General features: G+C 40.0%; 1 protein-coding gene across 2 annotated transcripts; it reads right to left on the bottom strand.

Moving 5' to 3' along the window:
• Nucleotides 1-2255: 2255 nt before the first annotated feature.
• Nucleotides 2256-18770, bottom strand: LOC113440204 (ryncolin-3-like). 2 transcript variants are annotated; one of them, XM_087919319.1, is made up of 9 exons: nt 18579-18737; nt 17808-17945; nt 17126-17197; nt 14279-14302; nt 12399-12434; nt 10496-10629; nt 9563-9692; nt 5895-6029; nt 2256-2653 (listed from the first exon to the last, which is right to left on the bottom strand). In XM_087919319.1, the coding sequence occupies exons 1-9, from the start codon at nt 18676-18678 to the stop codon at nt 2403-2405; spliced, it is 1020 nt and encodes a 339-aa protein (XP_087775445.1). In that variant the 5' UTR covers nt 18679-18737; the 3' UTR covers nt 2256-2402. The 2 variants fall into 2 exon arrangements, with proteins under 2 accessions (XP_087775445.1, XP_087775450.1); XM_087919324.1 differs by lacking the exon at nt 14279-14302 and having other exon boundaries at nt 18579-18770.
• Nucleotides 18771-19371: the final 601 nt, after the last annotated feature.

Below are 19371 nucleotides of genomic sequence, written 5' to 3' on the forward strand. Positions count from 1 at the left end.
TTCCAAGTCTACCCAAATCTATTGAGCTTGTTCAAGGAAAGCCCCATTTGTGCTATACAGGATCAAAGAGCTTCAGTATCTCTGCATGTTTGGATAGTCAATCCGGTGCCAATCTCTAACCTTGGAAGAAGAAGACAGAAGTCATTCTTTGTATTCTTTGTGATTTTGTCCTTTTTCTTTATAATTTTTTTAACATTTCTGTCCCTGTTCTTTTTTTTATTCTTTATCATTTCTTTTGATTATTAATGTATGTTGTTTTTAATGTTTATTCTTTGTAAAATGCAGTGAAATTATTTAGAAAAAAGAGTTGCCTTGCTAACATGAAAGTTCAAGTGAAACCGATTTCAAAACTGCCTTACAAAGTCAGGAACAAGTGCTCGCACACACAAACACACACACATAAATCGTCTGTCCACCATCAAACAGAAACTACTTTTTTGATTGACTTGTTCCCTCTGTTTTCAATCACGTACTCCACCTCAGCTTCCTCCATGTCTGCAATATCAGGCAAAATTTTAAGCTGCTGTTCTATATCCTCACAGAATTGTTCTCTTCTGAAATGCTCTAAATTTCAAATTCTTGTTATAAAGATCAGATTCTGCTGTTCATAATCTGCGATGCATGTTATTCATTTTATCTTTTGAATTCTTTGTTCCTAATATGCAGTGATTCTATCTAGTCATAATACTACTGAAATGAGATGATAAGATGATGCTTCAATTCACTTCACTAATCCTAAAAATCAAAATATATTTACTTGCCTTATCAAAGTCAAACAGCAAAAAATATCTGTTTTTGTTGCTTCCTTCTTTTATATCCAAATCTACACCACAATTTAGAGGCATTTAATGGTATTGTTGATTTAACCACTCCCATCTTCAGAGGAGTCAGTCAGAGCTATATCCTTGAGTCAGCTTCCATATAAGTGACACCCACTGAAGTTCTTTTAAACCAGAATTTTACCTTACAATGCTTGCCCATTATTCTATATCCATTTTCTTCTAAAGAAGATTGAAATCATCTTGTTATGTGGGCACCTTATCCGTAACCTAAGTGGGCTTAGATGTTTTAGTGTATTATTCTTCAGGGAATTTCTTGACATGAATTACTCAAAAATGAAGGTTCTAATTTTCTCTAGAATGCACTTTAATTCCTCCATTAAATGGGAAATCTATTTAAAAAATAAATAAGTTAAGGACTTAAAGTAACTTGGTTACCTTCACCCATTAGAATACACAAGTGAGTGAGCTTTCTATTAGAGCTCAAAAAGTTGTTAACACAATCTTTACGTATGCCAATCTTCCTGGCAATGATAACATCCCTGTAGCAATAAAATTGTATAAAGCAAAGATTCTGTGTCTGTTGTTATATGGTGCACAATTTTGTAATTATAAGAATGTCTCTACTCTAGAAACTGCTCAGTCTAAGGTTTTGAAAGCCAGATGCAGTGTCCTTTGATCAACTTCAAGGAAATTTTAAACCTTAAATAAAGGATGTGAGATTTACATCTACAAAATGACAGGCCTAAAATCATTCATCCCTATTGTGGCCCAATTGCAAATTATTCATGCACAATTCCTAGCTACTTCCATACATCCTATACAATCCATATCCATTCTCACAGGAGACTTTTTAACTTAGTTTGAATAAAAAAACACAGGAACACATTTGCTGTAAACAAATATAATAGTGTCTTGTGTAACAATATGTGTGTTTGGCTCAGATACAGGCATAGAGTCAGTAGTTGTATTATTTCTGTAGGATTGTAGATTCTTATTAAGTTGCAAACAAAATCAGTTGCACATTGAATTTTTGTGCCAAAACATAACAATGCAGATAATTAATTATTCCAGAAATAATTAAACAACAATAATAATAAGTAGAAATAAACATAGCTGTAGTATTTTAGCAAAATAAGAAGTTAGTATTAATTCATAAGCCTTGACTATAAAACTCCATCCTAGAATTTTGCATGCAGAAACAATTTTGTGGAAGTTCAGACATGGGATATGTAAAGAGCACTCTAGAGCTGTGTGATCTCAGGGTCAATTAAGAAGGTGGGGATCTTCACTGCCTAGGATGAACCATCTTTTCTGAATAACCTTCAAGGGTTATAGTCATACTTTGGAGATTAAAATAAGCTGTTGCCAGCCAAATTACATATGAGATACAAGCTTGTATCCCTTCTGGAGGCATTTCCTCTCAGCACTAAACTGCATTGTATATGTTGAAAACACTTTCCCAAAGGCTGCAACTTTTGTAAAACACCAGATCTTTTTTAAAAACATGTAATGATCATACAGACACAGTAAAATGACACAGAATTCAGGAGCATATTCATGTGCTAATACATTCATTCAGCAAGTCAGAGTTGAACAATTCTGAATATATTGATATTTCTCCTATTGAGCTCTAATTTTCATATCCACATATTTGTAAGAATAATGGTACCCTCTCCCAGCTTGCCAATTGATGCCATCAGCAAATGAGCTATGTTCCCCTTTGTGATACAGGCCATTCAGGTTGGAAGAGTGGCAGGCGCCATACCACCAACCTCCCTTGTAAGCTACAGCACAACTTGTAGGTTCATAGGTATCATTGTCTTTGTCTTTTGTAGAGAATGCCAGGTCTTTATGTCCTGAGAAAGAATCCCCTGAGTGAAGATAATCAGAGGAGAAAGTCAGTGAGTTACTGTATTGTTGCTTTCAGTCACAGTGCTATAACAGTGAAAAATGCACATTCTCTGCTAAGAAGAATTCAGCAGGAAATCAAAAATAATAGGATGCATAACTTATATGCAAAAATTCCCAATTCAGTTTATCACATTACCAGGTAGGAATTCCTTATACCATTGTTTGCTTAACCATGGTTTATTAATTAAATCCTAATTAATGAATCATGTCACATGCCAAGCTATAAACCATGGTTTACAAATACAGCTAGACTTCATAATATTCTAACTAAAAACGAATCAACATAGAACAATGAAATAAGATCACCACACACCATATATATAAATTATACATGTTTAAAATCCTAGATGGCAGTTCTTGACCTTACTTATTCATTCATGATTAAAGATTAAAAAATGAGAAAGAATCAAATATATAGCACACATGGTACATTTAGCAGAGTCATTTAAAAAATACAGTATGAAATAAAGCAACTCAAAATAATAGAAAAGCAACCCTAAGGCCAAATTCAACCTGTTTTTTTCCTGGTGACAAAGTGCAACACAACAAATTTAGCTCCTTTCATAGGTACAGGTAAAACTCCAAAAATTAGAATATCATGCAAAAGTTCATTTATTTCAGTAATGCAACTTAAAAGGTGAAACTAATATATGAGATAGACTCATTACATGCTAAGCAAGATAGTTCAAGCCATGATTTGTCATAATTGTGATGATGATGGCTCACAGCTCATGAACACCCCAAATCCACAATCTCAGACAATTAGAATATTACATGCAATCAATAAAGCAAGGTTTGTACATAGAACAATATCGGACCTCTGAAAAGTATAAGCATGCATATGTACTCAGTACTTGGTTTGGACCCCTTTTGCAGCAATTACTGCCTCAATGCAGCGTGGCATGGAAGCTATCAACCTGTGGCACTGCTGAGGTGTTATGGAAGACCAGGATGCTTCAATAGCAGCCCTTCAGCTCTTCTGCATTGTTCAGTCTCATGTCTCTCATCTTTCTCTTGGCAATGCCCCATAGATTCTCTATGGGGTTCAGGTCAGGCGAGTTTGCTGGCCAATCAAGCGCAGTAATCCCATGGTCATTGAACCAGGTTTTGGTGCTTTTGGCAGTGTGGGCAGGTGCCAAGTCCTGCTGAAAAATGAAGTCAGCATCCCCATAAAGCTCGTCTGCAGAAGGAAGCATGAAGTGCTCCAAAATCTCCTGGTAGACGGCTGCATTGACCCTGGACTTAATGAAGCACAGTGGACCAAGACCAGCAGATGACATGGCTCCCCAAATCAACACAGACTGTGGAAACTTCACACTGGACTTCAGGCATCACGCAGAGTGTGCCTCTCCATTCTTCCTCCAGTGGGTCCTTGGTTTCCAAATGAGATGCAAAAGTTGCTCTCATCAGAAAGGATTATCAGCATTTTCCTGATAATCCTCTCCAGACTGCGGTCATCCCTGCTGTTTGTGCACCTTTTTCTTCCAGACTTTCCCCTTTCACATAACTTTCTATTAATGTGCTTTGATACAGCACTTTGGGAACATCCAACTTCTTTTGCAATTACCTTTTGAGGCTTTCCCTCCTTATGGAGGGTGTCAGTGATGGTTTTCTGCACATCAATCAGGTCAGCAGTCTTTCCCATGATTGCGATTCCTACTGAACCAGACTGAGAGACCATTTAAATGCTCAGGAACCCTTTGCAGGTGTTATGGCTTAATTAGCTGATTAGAGTGGGACACTTTGAGCCTAGAATATTGAACCTTTTCACAATATTCTAATTTTCTGAGATTGTGGATTTGGGGTTTTCATGAGCTGTAAGCCATGATCATTTCAATTTTGACACATCACGGCTTGAACTATCTTGCTTTGCATGTAATAAGTCTATCTCATATATTAGGTTCACCTTTTAAGTTGCATTATTGAAATAAATGAACTTTTGCACAATATTCTAATTTTTTGAGTTTCACCTGTATATGAATATGATCAGTCTTTTAACAGAAAATAAACTATTTCTGCTTCAGGCCAGATAGCCACTTTTGCATGGAGCTTAAGGGACCAGGCTAGAAACTAGGAAACTGAGTCCTAATCACACCTTAGGCATAAAACCAGCTGGATGACCTTGGACCAGTCCTCCCCCACTTTCTCTCCCCCTCCCCCCACCCCCCAGGAAGCAGACAATGGCAAGCCACTTCTGAAATCTTGCCAAGAAAATTTCAGGGACTTATCCATGTGGTTCCCAGGGGTCCAAATGGGTTCAATAGCATAAAGTTGGTTAGTTCTTTATGCCAACCTGAACAGTAAGGAAGGAATTGTTCATTTGGAGCATCTCTTATCATAGCAATAGCACTTAGACTTATATGCCGCTTCCCAGTGCTTCCCAGCCCTCTCTAAGGGGTTTACAGAGTCAGCATATTGCCCCCAACAATCTCGGTCCTCATTTTACTGACCTCAGAATGATGGAAGGCTGAGTCAATCATGAGCTAGTTAGAATGGAACTGCCAAACTGCTGGCAGCAGTCAGTCAACAAAACTAGCCTGCATTCTAACCACTTTTGATAAAAGGTCAGGGCAGCAATACATAGGCAATACAATCAGTCTTCATTTAGCAATTGTCTCAGACAGCGACCATTCACAGTTACAATAGAGATCAAAAAGTAACTTTCTGACCAATGCCCACAATTATGATTTTGCAGGGCTTCTAAAGCAAAGGAAAGCTGAAGTAAGATGATCAGCACAGTTATCGTTTCACTTAGCGACTACTTTGCTTAACAACTGAATTGCTGGCCCCAACTATGATTACTAAATGAGGACTATGTGTACATATTCTAATAGCTTCATGTGAACACAGACATACTTGTTTCAAGAGAAGGACCTTTGATTTGTATAAAGAATGACAGAAATCCATCAAATGTAATATTATATACAACGGTACCGAAATAATGCATTTTTCAGCATTAGCCATACTGGTAATTCTAAAATTCACTATCAAAATAATACATTTCTTATAAATAGAAGTGGAAGGCAAAACCATAAAAAATGTTTTTTATATTCATATGGTTCCTTGAGGCACGTGGGACTTGGCTAAAAGCCTTCAGAAAATCAACTGCGGTATGACAGATTTTTAATCCTCTGAAGATAATTGTGGTTTCTGATCTATATCAAGGTACTGAAATGAAGAAGCAGCCTCTGTATTACTCACCCATGTTGCCATCCGAGTAGGAGCCCAAACTTAGCTTATAGTTTTCACTTTCATTTGCGATTCTGAAACTGGAATATTTCGCAAAGGTTGTGGAACCATTGAAATCTTCCACATCAATTCGCAATTGCTGTGTTCCTAAACACCAAAGGGTGGATATTATTAGAGAATGAATACTAGAGATACAGAAATCCTCGAAGGGAAGCATACTGATCATTGCAGTGGACTTTCATTCCACAAGGACATAACCACAGGGCCCCCACGATTCATAAAAGGTTAGTTATCATTGCTTTTCGGTGGACGTGGCTCACAGTGGAATTGCGAGCCATGTCCATCCAAAAGCAATGATAACTAACAACATGGAGGAACAGAATTGCAGGAGCACAAGAGTTGGAACAGGAAAATTAAACCAGTGTCAGAAAATCACAAGCTTTGATCGTTTTGCACAATTAGGCAGAAAGTCATCCATCCGACGGGCCACAGGAAGCGTGGTCCATGCTGAAGAGCACTGTTCACACTGCCGGCTGCCAACAGCTTGGTTGCACCAAGCCAGGACGGAGACGCATCGAACGAGATACATGGCTCTGGACACCGGAAGTACAAGATGCCGTACACCTGAAGAAATGGCTCTACAAGGCCTTTCTTCAGGACAAGACCAGCGAGCTCTGCGAATACAAGGCGGCCAAAAAGGCAGCCAAGAAAGCAGTGCGACAGCCAGAAGCTCCACTACGATGACATCTACGAGAAGCTGAACACGCGAGAAGGCGAGAATGAGATCTACCGCCTAGCCAAAAGCAGACACAGGAAGACCCTGGACATTGACCAGTTTCATGGGATCAATGACGAAAGGGGAAATTTGATCGTCAACCCCAGAGACGCTGCGGAGAGGTGGCGGCAATACTTCGAGAAGATCTCCACCGAGGAGTTCCACACCCACGAACCTCGCGAGGTGACCCAGTTGAAGGCCCAGTCTCAGGCATTTATGCCAGCGAGGTCGCCGACGCCATCAAGGCCATGAAAAAGCGGTAAGGCAACAGGACCAGGCGACATCCCTGCCGACTTCTGGAAAAAGGCACTACCGGGCTCGGCATTGTGGCTGTGCGAGCTGTTCAACAACATCGTCTCCACGGGAAAAGTGCCACGACTGGTACCGCAGCACCACTGTTCCGATCTGGAAGGGAAAGGGCAGCCCAGCGGACTGCTCCAACTACAGACCGGTCAGGTTACTGTCACACACTATGAAGATCTTTGAGCGCGTCCTTGATAAGCGCATTCGGGACATCGTCGACATCAGCGTCAACCAGGCTGGATTCATCAAGAACTGCGGCACCACCGACGCCCATCTTCGGTGTGCGGATGCTGATGGAGGCTCACAGAGAGAAGAAAATCCCGCTCCACACCGCCTTCCTAGACTTGGAAAAGGCCTTCGACCGTGTCCCACGATCTCATCTGGTACGCACTGCGAGATCACGGTGTGCCTGAGCTGCTCGTACAATGGGTCCAACTCCTATACAGATGTCACAAAAGCCGTGTAAGCGGCAGCTGGGATATCAGAAGAGTTTAATATTACCGTCGGCGTACACCAGGGCTCTGCTCTCTCACCACTGCTGTTCATTCTGGTGATGGACACAATTACACACGACCTGTACACGCCCGCCCCATGGACGCTGCTCTACGCCGATGATGTGTTCCTGGCCAACCTGTGCAAGGCTGAACTCGAGCACCGAGTCCAACAGTGGCACGACCGCCTCGAGCAGTTCGGGCTCCGGCTGAACCTAAAGAAGTCCGAATACCTGACCACTGACAATGAAATGACAGGCTCCATCACGTGAACGGGCAGGAGCTACGCGCGTCTCCACCTTCAAGTACCTGGGAACTACTCTTGGGGAAGAAGGCCTATTACAAACTGAGGTGGCAGCCAGGATCAATGCAGCGTGGGGCAAATGGAAGTCCGTCACGGGCGTCCTCTGTGACAAGAAGATGCCGATGCGCCTGAAGGCGAAAATCTATAACTCTGTGGTGCGCCCGTGGCCATATACGGCGCAGAGTGCTGGCCGGCGACCAAAGAAGTGAAAGCAGACTCCAGATAATGGAGATGCGAATGCTCCGATGGTCGGTGGCCTCACCCTACTTGATCGCGTCAGGAGCGAAGAAGTGCGTAGACGGTTCAACGTCGTGCCCATCCCCACGGTCATGAGGCAGTCCCGGCTACGATGGTTCGGCCACGTGAGCGCGCCAAGGAAGAATCCATCATCAAATCTGTAATGAAGGTGACCGTCGGAGGAGCGAGACCGCGTGGTAGACCTAAACAACGCTGGATGGACACGATCAAGGCCGATCTAGAGATCGCGAAGGCAGACCCGACACGCGTGGCAGACAGAGAGGTGTGGAAGCAGTACTCAAGGACATTAGCGGACCTCGCCCGAGCGCGAGACAAACGCTGAAGAAAAAGAAGAAGAAGGCAGAAAGTCATCCATGCATTGCCACTTTTTCCTTTGCTTTCACAAAGTCAGTATTTTAAATAGCTGTCTACCTATATATGTTGAGTAAAGGCAGCAAGGAGGAATACAGATTGCAGCTCGGGTTTCCTGGTTGAATATATGAATATATTAGCCAGACACCATGCATGTATACTGTATATCTGGCTAATATATTCATTATTTTCCTCAGATTTCATTTATGAATTTGGAATGTACCATTAATCTTTATGGATGGAAATGGAAGGTGTTCTACCAAAGCTTCCCGAGACTGTAATTAAGCACATGCTTAGTTAAAGCAATTATTGTTTTATTTCAAATCTGGGAATTATGTTCATTCCCAGCCGGTAATGAGTCCCAAACAGTCCCTTTGAGATAAGCACCCATCTTTCTTTCCTTTGAATTGCTGCCAACAACTATAAAAAACCAACCGAAGTACAAAGTCCACATAGAGCTTCAAGGATTAATCCAAACAGAACAAATGACTTTGCTTCTTATGAAGGTTTCTTCACCTTTGCCTGTCCTTTATACCTTATGGGAGGGGCAATCACCTCCAAGCCTTACTCCCGAGTCACCCCTTTTGTCTCAGCTGCTTTTGCCTTCTAGCAGCTCTGCATACACGCGCACTGGGAGCAGCTCCCATTGTTCCTCAGACTTGCTGCTGTCAGACTCGGGACGCTCTACACCCAGCACCCCACTTCCAGAGGGTCCTGGCCCCATCTCAGCATTGGTCGCAGGAGCCTCGTCTGAGCCCTCCCCAGACTCCCGGACCAGTCCCTGTCCTTCCCCACTGTCCGATTCCATCTGCACAGGCTGCCAGCAAACCACAACAAAAGGAAATGACGTCTTTGGAACCAACAAGAACATATCAGAGTCTTTCTTTTATGCATTCATGTGTCCCTGTGATGCAAAGAGAGTCTCTGGTAATATTAGAGACAGAATCTGAAAGGACCGGATAGTCATCGTTCCTTGTAAATTAATTCTGATAGTGATGAGCATTATCCAATGGTGGGATTCAATTTTTTTGCTACCGGGTCTGTGGGTGTGGCAGGGGATGGATACTGTAAAATCTCTTGTCAGAGGTGGTATTTCCGCTACCGTTTCTCCAGAACTGGTCAGAACCTGCTAAATAACACCTCTGGCATAATCTGTGTAAAACTGAGCCTCAGGTACAAGAGGAGATATTGGACTTACCAGAACTGCTGAGAAGATGGATCTTATCATTGCCCAACCAGAATTCTGATCCTTGCCTCCCGAATCCTTTCTTGTATGATTCCCAGTTACGGTAGAAATCGACAGACCCATCCTGCCGCCTCTGGAAGACCTAGTGGAAAGAGAAAGAATCTGCTTTCTTAATGTTGTGCCATTTCCACTTGAGTCTCTCATATACTGCCTTAGTAAGTTCGTACTTGGCTACTGCTTTAAAAGTCAAGCATTGTGGCAGGGTGACTGCATCAATAAAAAGTTGTGTGGAAGCACTACTACCCATGTTGTCTGTACCTAAAATGCAGTATGAAAGGCCACCTTTGCCTGCCCTCACATCTGGACCAAAAGGAAGGAATCAAGAAAAACTGAGGTGGGACAGGATTGGCTATTTTCCTCTAGAATAAGGATTGCCTTCTCTCCTTTGCAGAGCTTGTGGGGATGGATGTTGAGGAAGCGGGAGCCCAGGGTCTCCTGATCTCTGCTTCAGGCAGGCAGAAGGAAGATTTCTATAATTTCCCCCAAAGCACCTGAGAGCAAGACAAGGTGTAACAGATGGAAACTTATTGAAGAGAGGTCCCACCTAGAACTAAGGATAAATTTCCTGTCCGTGAGAACAGTTAATCAGTGGAACAGATTCCGGAAGTTGTGGGTGCTCCATCACTGGAGATTTTTAAGAAGAGACTGGACAGCCTTCTAGATTCTCTAACCTGGCCCCCTCCAGGTATGCTGGACAGCAACTCTTGAAATTCCCAACCAGCAGGGCAACAGCTGGGAAGCTTAGATACTGCCACCCCAACAGATCTGGTGGGAGCCAGGTTGGAAAAAGCTGAGTTAGTCCTTGAATATTACTAATGAATTAAAAGATGTTTTCCCACTTTTATTATGTTGGAAGCAAACATCTCTCTAAGATCTCTTACTTACCAACCAGCCCCCTCCATCTACTTCCATGTCACAGAAAACCACCATCACTTTCCCTGGGATTGGATAGATGGTGTACCAGCCAGTGAGAGTCTCTCCTTGTTCATGGAGCTCCTTGCAGTTTCTGGCTCTTCCATCTGAGAGAAGAATTGGGTTTTTTGGGGGGTGGGGAGGGAATATGTGGATCAGTTCAGATGCTTTCTGTTCTGAAAATATATGTGATGGGACAATTACAGGTTTCTATGCAAGAACTTCTCCAGTGAAATCACCATGATGCCTATTGTAGGAGAACAGATACATGTTGGTATGAAATAGTATTTAAAGAATTAAAGAAAATATTTATTTATTTATAAAATTTATATGCCATCCATCTCATATCCAATGATTCTGAGCAGCTTACAGCATGTAGGCTTAGATCAGTGGTTCCCAAAGTGGGAAATACCCCGCTTAGGGGGTGCACTAAGAGGCAAGGGTGGTAGCAGGGGGTGCACTAAAAGGTGCTAAGAGGCATGGGGGGGGCAGCAGAGGAGTGCTGGAGGTGGGCCCCTCGCAGGGCGCAATTCAGGGGTGAGAATCTATGGTTCATAACCATTCCTGGTAGTTCAGAGAACCAGTAAAATGGGCCCCTGGATGATCCCGCTCCTCTCCGCCCGCTCCTCCGTTCCCTGCCTAGTCAGTCCTTATTGCACATGTGCGTCATTGCGTGCATGCATGACAATTGCTGATGGCCACAGTGGCACATTGGAGAAGCAGAGCAAGCAAAGCCAGAGGTCAGTAATTTTCGCTGCAAAAAGCTGCACCGAAAAAAACACGCGGCAGCTGCAGGCATTCGTGACAAGGGCGATGTGGGCTGGCGGGGAGCCTAGTGACAACAATAGCTCAGCCCTGGCATCCAGTCACAGGAGGAAGATAAAGTCATGGCTGTGGGACGACAAAAGAGGTGGTCGTGGGGGAGGAAATGGGGAGATTAAGGCCCGGGGCCTCTGAAAGGGGAAACAGGGTGATGCAGGAAACAGAAAGAGAGAGAAAGAGAAGGAACAGACAAGAAAGAAAAGGGAAAGAAAAAGGGAGAGAGAAACAAAGAAAAGAGATAGATAAGGAAGGAAGGGGGGATAGAAGGAAGGGACAGAAAGAAAGAAAGAAAGAAAGAAAGAAAGAAAGAAAGAAAGAAAGAAAGAAAGAAAGAAAGAAAGAAAGGGAGGGAGGAGAAAGTGAACATGATATCTAGCCCAACCACCAGCTCCAGCAGGTTTAGAAGGGAGAGTTTGTGTATGTGTGTGTGTGTGTGCATGGCTGTCAAAACTCAAAAACAGGTCAAGTAGCTCTGGGGAGGTCAGTCATAAATTAGAACACTTGCTAAGCAACTGGCCATTAAGCGAGGACCACTTGTATTTGGTTTGCCAGTCACATGACCACCAAGCCACACTCACAAATTAGGCGACCCCACAGAACCACCCCTGGGTGAGGGGCACTGAAGATGAGTTTGTAGCACCAAGGGGGTGGTGGACTGAAAAAGTTTGGGAACCACTGGTTTAGACAGATTCTTAAAGACCTGAATAAAACATACAGTATTTGAATATGTAGCAGGTTTCTCCCAAACAGAGCCATTCATTATCGGGGAGGGGAGGTAATAGGAGCTAGAGTCTAACATTCTTAGAAGACACAGGTTGGGGAAAGCTGATATGTGTAGATGAAATGCATCACAATGATCCTTAAACTGTGATCAGAGAATTCGTACTATTCTAAAATCCATTCTAACCTGTTCAGGCAGTTTTCCATTTATTATCCTGAGTGATAAAGGTCAAACAAAGGGAGATGAAAACGAAGATAAAACCAAACTGATGGCATTTGTGCCAATTATCTGAGGAAGTTTGAAGTGACTGAATGGGAGAATGCTTAGACATACCTTCCGGCTGACAGCCTTCTAAGCGGCAGGGTTCCCCTGTGGAAACAGAGAGGAAAAAAGTGGCTTTTGAGCTGAATAGACTCAGGGTCCCAAGTAAAAGGATGAAGTATTTTACAGTTTCTCCTCTCTGGTTCATACTTATAATGGCTGCAGTGTCCCCTTGTGGTCACCTTGGCAACTTTCTGACAATCAAAGCCACTGGGGAAGCCAGATTTGCTTAACAGTCATGTTACTAACATAGCAATTGCAGCCATTCACATATCAATGGTGGCAAGAAAGGTTGTAAAATGGGGCAATTCCTATTTAACAACCATCTTAGCAATGGAAATTTTGGTCTCAATTGTGCTCATGTGTTGAGAACTATCTGTATAACAACTCCTCTTTTTATGCAAGTTTGTTATCTATTTTCTTGCATAGAGGAATAAACATGTAGAAAATACACTTGCAAAGAGCTTGTCTTGCAGAGTGATCACCAAAGTAGACGCTTGAGGAAGAGTATTTGTTTGGAGGCCCAGAGACTTGGGATTTCCATAAATCTCCCTCATTCAAAAATGGATCTCTGGAATCTGCGAGAGCTGCTAAACCTAACTACAAAATACAATCATGGAAGAGAAAAAACTGATTACAATTAATATAAATGGACTTGACTCAGCTGTCAAAAGAAGGAAAACTTTCCATAAATTAGAGAAATTAAAATTTGATATAATCTGCCTACAAGAAGTACATATTAAAAAGCAACATGAACAATTGCTGATACAGCCAAAATTAGGGAAAATATTTACAATGCAAGAAAAGATGAGTGGTTTTATACATTAAAGATATTATCCCAGTGAAATTGATCTATACCGATGACGATGGAAGATTACTAATGGTGGAAATAATGGACAATAATATGAAAAGAATCCTGATTGCAATCTATGCCCCGAAGGACAATCAAGAAGAATTTTATAGAAAATTACATATGAAAATAATTGAACTGGACTATGCTAATATAGTTATGATGGGAGACTTTAATGGAATTGTAGATAATAAATTGGACTATACAGCACAGAAAATAACAAAGCAAAACAGAAAGACTCTCCCTAAATCTTTTTTTTAAATGATAGATGAAATAAATTTAAAAGATACATGGAAAGAAAGAAATGCTAAGACTAAACAATATACCTTATATTCAAACAGACATTTATCATGGTCCAGAATAGATATGATATGGATGTGAACAGAATTGTTAGCTAATATTCAAGAAATAAATATTGAAACACGTACTTGGGCAGATCACAATCCAATGACAATTAAATGGAAAGGTCAAAGAAGAAGATCTAGATGGACGTTAAATAATACTATATTGAAGGAAAAAGACTTCACACAATGGATGAAGAAAGAACTGGCTTTCTTCTTTAGAGAAAACAAAAAAGAAGATACATCAATGCAGAATGTATGGGATACAATGAAGGCATATGTCAGAGGCTTGATAATAGACTATACAAGGAAAAGAAATACCATGAAAAGACTAGCCTCCAAGGCATTAGAGGATGAGTATAAAGGACTTAAAAAAGAGCTACAGAAAATGCCACAGAAAAAGGACATTAAGTTAAAAATGGATATAATTAAACATAAAATGGGACTAATGGAAAAAGAAGAACTAGCACAGAAAATCAGAGGTGCGAAACAGAACTATTTTTAAGATGCAAATAAACCAGGTAGATGGTTAGCATATAAATTGAGAAAGGAGAAAGAATCAAGGAAAATATTGCAATTAATAGATGACCAAGGCCAAGTTTGCTATGGTAGTAAAGAGAAGAAGGAAATTATATGAGATTATTATGGGAAACTATACACACAAGAGAATATTGATGAGGAAAGAGTTAAACAGTACTTACAGAATGCTAATCTTCCCCAGATACCTAAAGAGATTGAAATAATGTTAGAAAGCAATATAACGATGATGAAGTTAACTGAAGCACTTAAGAAGCAAAACAATGGAAAGGCCCCAGGCCCGAATGGACTTCCGGCAGAATTTTATAGAACACTCCAAGAATGGTTGAACCTTCCATTGCTAGAAGTTATGAATGAAGTTATGTTAAAGAAGAAGATACCCAAATCATGGTCGGAAGCTTATATTACACTTATTCCTAAAGAGGAAGCCGACCTATTACAAATCAAGAACTATGGACCTATTTCCTTACTAAATGCAGATTTAAAATTTTTGCTTTAATATTGGCAGAAAGACTTAAAAAATACTTAAACAACTTTATCCATCCTGATCAAAATGGATTTCTGCCAAAGAGACAAATTAAAAACAATATGACAGTAATCTTGGACACTTTGGAATACTATGAGGCACACCCTGAAAAACAAATGGCTTTGATATTTTTAGATGCACAGAAGGCATTTGATAATGTGAATTGGCGATTCATGTTATTACAGCTGGAATAGATGGGCTTTGGTAAAAAATTTATTCAAGCAATAGAAGCTATATATCATAAGCAAATGGCAAAGGTAATGATAGAGGGAGAACTGACAGACTCTACTGATATAAGAAAAGGAACAAGACAAGGGTGCCCACTATCACCTTTGTTGTTTGTGTTAACCTTGGAAGTGCTAAACAGAAATATTAGAGAAGAAAAGGATATAAAAGGGATGAAAATTAAAAGGAAGAATTTAAGCTGCAAGGGTTCGCAGATAATCTGGTTTTCATCTTAGAAGACCCACTAGAAACAGCATCAACATTGATAGAAAAGATAGAGGTATATGGAAAGGTGGCTGGTTTGAAAATAAATAAAGGTAAAACAAAGATCTTGACAAAGAATATGCTATCAAGACAAAAGGAAGAACTGGCGGATGTATTGAAAATTCAGGTCACGAAATAAGATCAAGTACTTGGGGATACATTTGACAGCAAGATTCAGTACACTAAAAGAGAATAATTATATTAAACTTAAGCAGCAGATAGCCCTAGATTTGGTGAAATGGGAAAATTTACAACTGTCATTATTAGGGAGAATATGAATCAAGATGAATATACTATCCAGAATTTTATATTTGTTCCAAACAATTCCAGTTAGGCTTGGAAAAGATTATTTTGAAGATTTAAATAAAATTGTGTTGAAATATATATGGCAAGGTAAGAAAGCGAGAATAAAGTTAAAACTTTTGCAAGATGCCAGAATAAGAGGAGGATTTGGTTTGCCTAATCGGGAGTGGTATTACCAAGCTACAAATTTGATGTGGGTTAAGGAATGGGTAACATTAAGAAATACTAGATTGTTGCCATTAGAAGGACATGATCTGTTGTTGGGGTGGCATGCTTTTCTATGGAATAAAGGAACTAAAACACAGGGGTATTTTAGAAGACATTATATACGGGAGTCTCTGTGGTTAAATTGGGAGAAGACTAGAAGGCAATGTTATTTGAAAATTCCAGTCTGGCTATCAACTATTGAAGCATTTTCTTATCCTATAATATATTAAAAGGAACGAACAGTTAGATATGGTGAAATATTGAATGAAAAGGGTGAACTTAAATCTATGCAAAAATTAGAGGACCAAGGTATAAAGATGAATTGGTTTTTCACATGAGCAAATACATTCAAGGTATGACAAAGATTTTAAAACAGAAGGTTTCTATGATAAACTGACTGACTTAGATAAGATTTTGACAGGTACTGATGAAAAGGTGATTAAAAAATTATATGGATATTTATTAGAAATTAAATTAGAAGAAGAACAAGTTAAAGAAACTATGATTGCTTGGGGGAAGAATTTTGGATATGGGATTGATCTAGAGAAATGGCAAAAATTGTGGTCTCAAAATTATAAAATGACAATGTCAACAGTATATAAAGAAAATTTGTATAAGATGTTTTACAGGTGGCATTTCCCCCCAACAAGAATAGCAAGAATGTTCAAGAACAAATCTGAAAAATGTTGGAAATGTCATCAGACACCTGGCTCATATTACCATATGGTGGACTTGTGCGGATGCCAAAAAATATCGGACTAAAATCCACACGTGGTTGGAAAAAATGACAAAAAAACATATAGACTTGAAACCAGAGATATTTTTATTGGGAATTTTACCTGAAATATATAGTAAAGAATTGAAATACCTGGTTGTAAATGTATTAACAGCGGCTAAGATTTTATTTGCCAAAAACTGGAAAAATGAGAAAATACCATTACAGGAGGAAATCATTAAGAAAATATTGGAATGTGCTGAAATGAGTAGATTGATATTTGAAATCAGAGAACAAAATGATAAACAATTTTATAAAATTTGGATCTATTCTATCAATGGTTAGACAATAAAACATGGTAATGAAATATGTAGATTCTTAGAAAATAATAAATATATAAAGATGCATTCTTTTTTTTTTATTATATCTACAAAATGATTGTAGGATAAATTTGAGATGATAATATGAACTATCATAAAACAAATTAAGTAAAATATGGATTATTTCATAAAACATGAATGAATAAAAGTATAGTCAAATGATTAACAATGATATTAATGTATTTAATATTTCATTGAAAATATGAGAATATATACAATGTAATTGTAATTGAAGACTACGAAATGGAAGCACAAAACAATTTGTAAACCACCTGACACACTGTATGTATATATATATGGAAGATGGCTTGATGTTTTTATGTTTTGTTTGTCTATGTTTGTCTTAAAAACCAATATTTTTTTAAAAAATGGATCTCTGGAGATACATTACCATTGTCTCCTTTGTCTCCTTTCTCTCCCTTTGGTCCAGCTTTTCCAGGTATCCCAGCAGAGCCCTTTTCACCTAAGGAGAACAGAACAATGTCCCTTAAAAGAGCATCTGGAATATACCAAGAGATTCCAAATCTTGTCTTGGTAAAAAAACAAGGTCATCACAGAGGCTTCTATCTCTCAGTTGGCAAAAAGGGGGCAACAACCCTTTGATAAACAGGAGAGCTACTTATATACTTTCCACATAGAAGAGAATGTATAACTATTCTAAACTTGCATTGTTTTTCAAGGTTTTCCTCATCTTTCTCAAGCACTGTGAAGACAATAACACCTTACTAGGAAAGAACTGATTGATCCCTGGAAAGGAAGAAAGCTGGTGGGCATAAGAATAGTTCTTTTAACAAAATGATCCATTCCACCCTCCCTAAAAGTTCCCAACTGCTACTAATGCACAATCATCAGCATTTTAAAAACCTTCTTCTGGACCTGAAATACAACTTTGCTAGTACTGCATCCTCCCCTCTTAGCTGGAATTTGAGGGGGCAGGTCATGGTTTTCATCCTTCTGCCTGTAACCTTGGTAATGCTTTCTCCAACTAGATATGAGTTTCCTAGTTTCCTAGAGCAAATAAGCTGCTATAACTCCTTGACATCAATCACCAATAGAAATAGGCATCAACTTACCTGGGGGGCCTTGAGGTCCTGGCTCACCCCTAGCTCCAGGAAGACCATTTGTTCCTGGCACACCTGGAATTCCAGGTATTCCTGCCTGGCCCTGGAGAACAATCTTGTCACTCCCACATTGTGCTAAGCCTTTCAGCTCTGGAATAGAAGAAAGAGCATAAACAGAGTGAAAAACTAAACAAAAGCAAGAAGGTTTTCCTCATAGTCTGACAATTCACACAGTAGTCCTAGTTTGGATGGTAGAAAACCAGGATGAGTCAGCAGATAATATTGGATTTCTATTATGGCAAATTTTGGATAAGTTCACTCTTATTTTTCACTGAGCCTTTGCAAGCTTTTAAAGCCTGCATTTTTTGAACTGCAAGAGGAAGGGTGAGATGGGCAGAAGAATAATGGCATGTCCAAATTTGCTTTCAAATATTCTAATTGATTACCTTACACACTTTTTGGCCAAAGGCAAACTCCGCTGGTCTATTTCTTTCCCCGTCTATTAAACCCTTTTCCTATAACTCTGTAATTTCACTAAAGCTCCTTCTGTGGGTCTGACAACTTTGCTCCTCTGGCCAATAACAAGCAGGAAATGGCTATAGGACAATGCTTTCCCCACATAGTTGTGTTTGGGTTTCACCAAGAGTTAAAAAAACAAAACAAAATACACCATAGCCTGAAGGTGCAGCATAGATGCCAAACAGCACTTTAGTGCAGGAAGCTCACTAAACCAATCTATCTTAATTAACTGGCTCACCCCAGAAAGGATCAATTGAGACTCACGTGCACAGCAGCTGGTTTCTGTCTCCTCCTGTGTGGATAGTCCCCTCTCTGCAGACAGAGCAATCAGGAACAGGAAGCAAAAACCCATCCAAGTTGTCATCTTGCCTCGGGGAACCTAGTTTGCTGTTCTTTAGATATGTCTTTGAGCTGGGCTGGGGGTTTAGGTGTTCTTGTATATATAGCAGTGCCTATTAGTACTGTAAACAGAGAAGTGAGGAAATAGTAGAATTTCCTTGAAAAGGTACAGGAGGAAACTATGTTGAAAGTCTTCTTTTGCAACGCCAGCTTTGGCAAATCTTGGCACCATTCCCAATATTTGCAAATGAGGGATTGGCCTCTAGAAAAAAAACAGGGATCCCTGCATTGCATTACTTTCCCCCACCCTTTGTCTTCCCTTGAGCATTAATCTCTGTTCATTAATCTCCTCTTCAATGTTCATATGTTCTTATGGATTATAAATGTATTTTTCACCTAGACAAGTGTGAGTATAGACTAAATTGTTTTTAAAAATATGTAGAGTGAAAGAAAGGTTAGAATGTAGATTAATATCCAGAAAGTAGATCAATATCTGTTAGGCTTTGTCAGCAAGGAACGTATGCTTGCCTATCCAGTCTTCCCATAAAAACAGGTAAAAGGAAAAATAAAAAATCTCTTGTAATGGTATGTGAGAAAGATCTTGGGACAGTAAGTGAAGAGATGTTATTAAGGGACAGCATAGGCTGCAGCTAGAAAGTGGGCAGGGAAAGAGGCTTAGAAGAGACACACCATAGTTTTTCTCTTGTAAAGGAGATGG

This window comes from Pseudonaja textilis, chromosome 1, assembly GCF_049901715.1.
Source record: "Pseudonaja textilis isolate UNSWEBS1 chromosome 1, rPseTex1.2, whole genome shotgun sequence".
NCBI lineage: Eukaryota > Metazoa > Chordata > Lepidosauria > Squamata > Elapidae > Pseudonaja > Pseudonaja textilis.

What these genes read in the sequence shown, in the direction of transcription:
- LOC113440204 (XM_087919319.1), bottom strand. Translation starts at nt 18,678, where the DNA reads ATGACAACTTGGATGGGTTTTTGCTTCCTGTTCCTGATTGCTCTGTCT. An exon ending in AGGACCTCAAGGCCCCCCAG is followed by an intron (nt 17,198 to 17,807) that starts GTAAGTTGATGC and finishes TGTTCTCCTTAG; the next exon opens with GTGAAAAGGGCTCTGCTGGG. An exon ending in TAGATGGAGGGGGCTGGTTG is followed by an intron (nt 9,693 to 10,495) that starts GTAAGTAAGAGA and finishes TCTTTCCACTAG; the next exon opens with GTCTTCCAGAGGCGGCAGGA.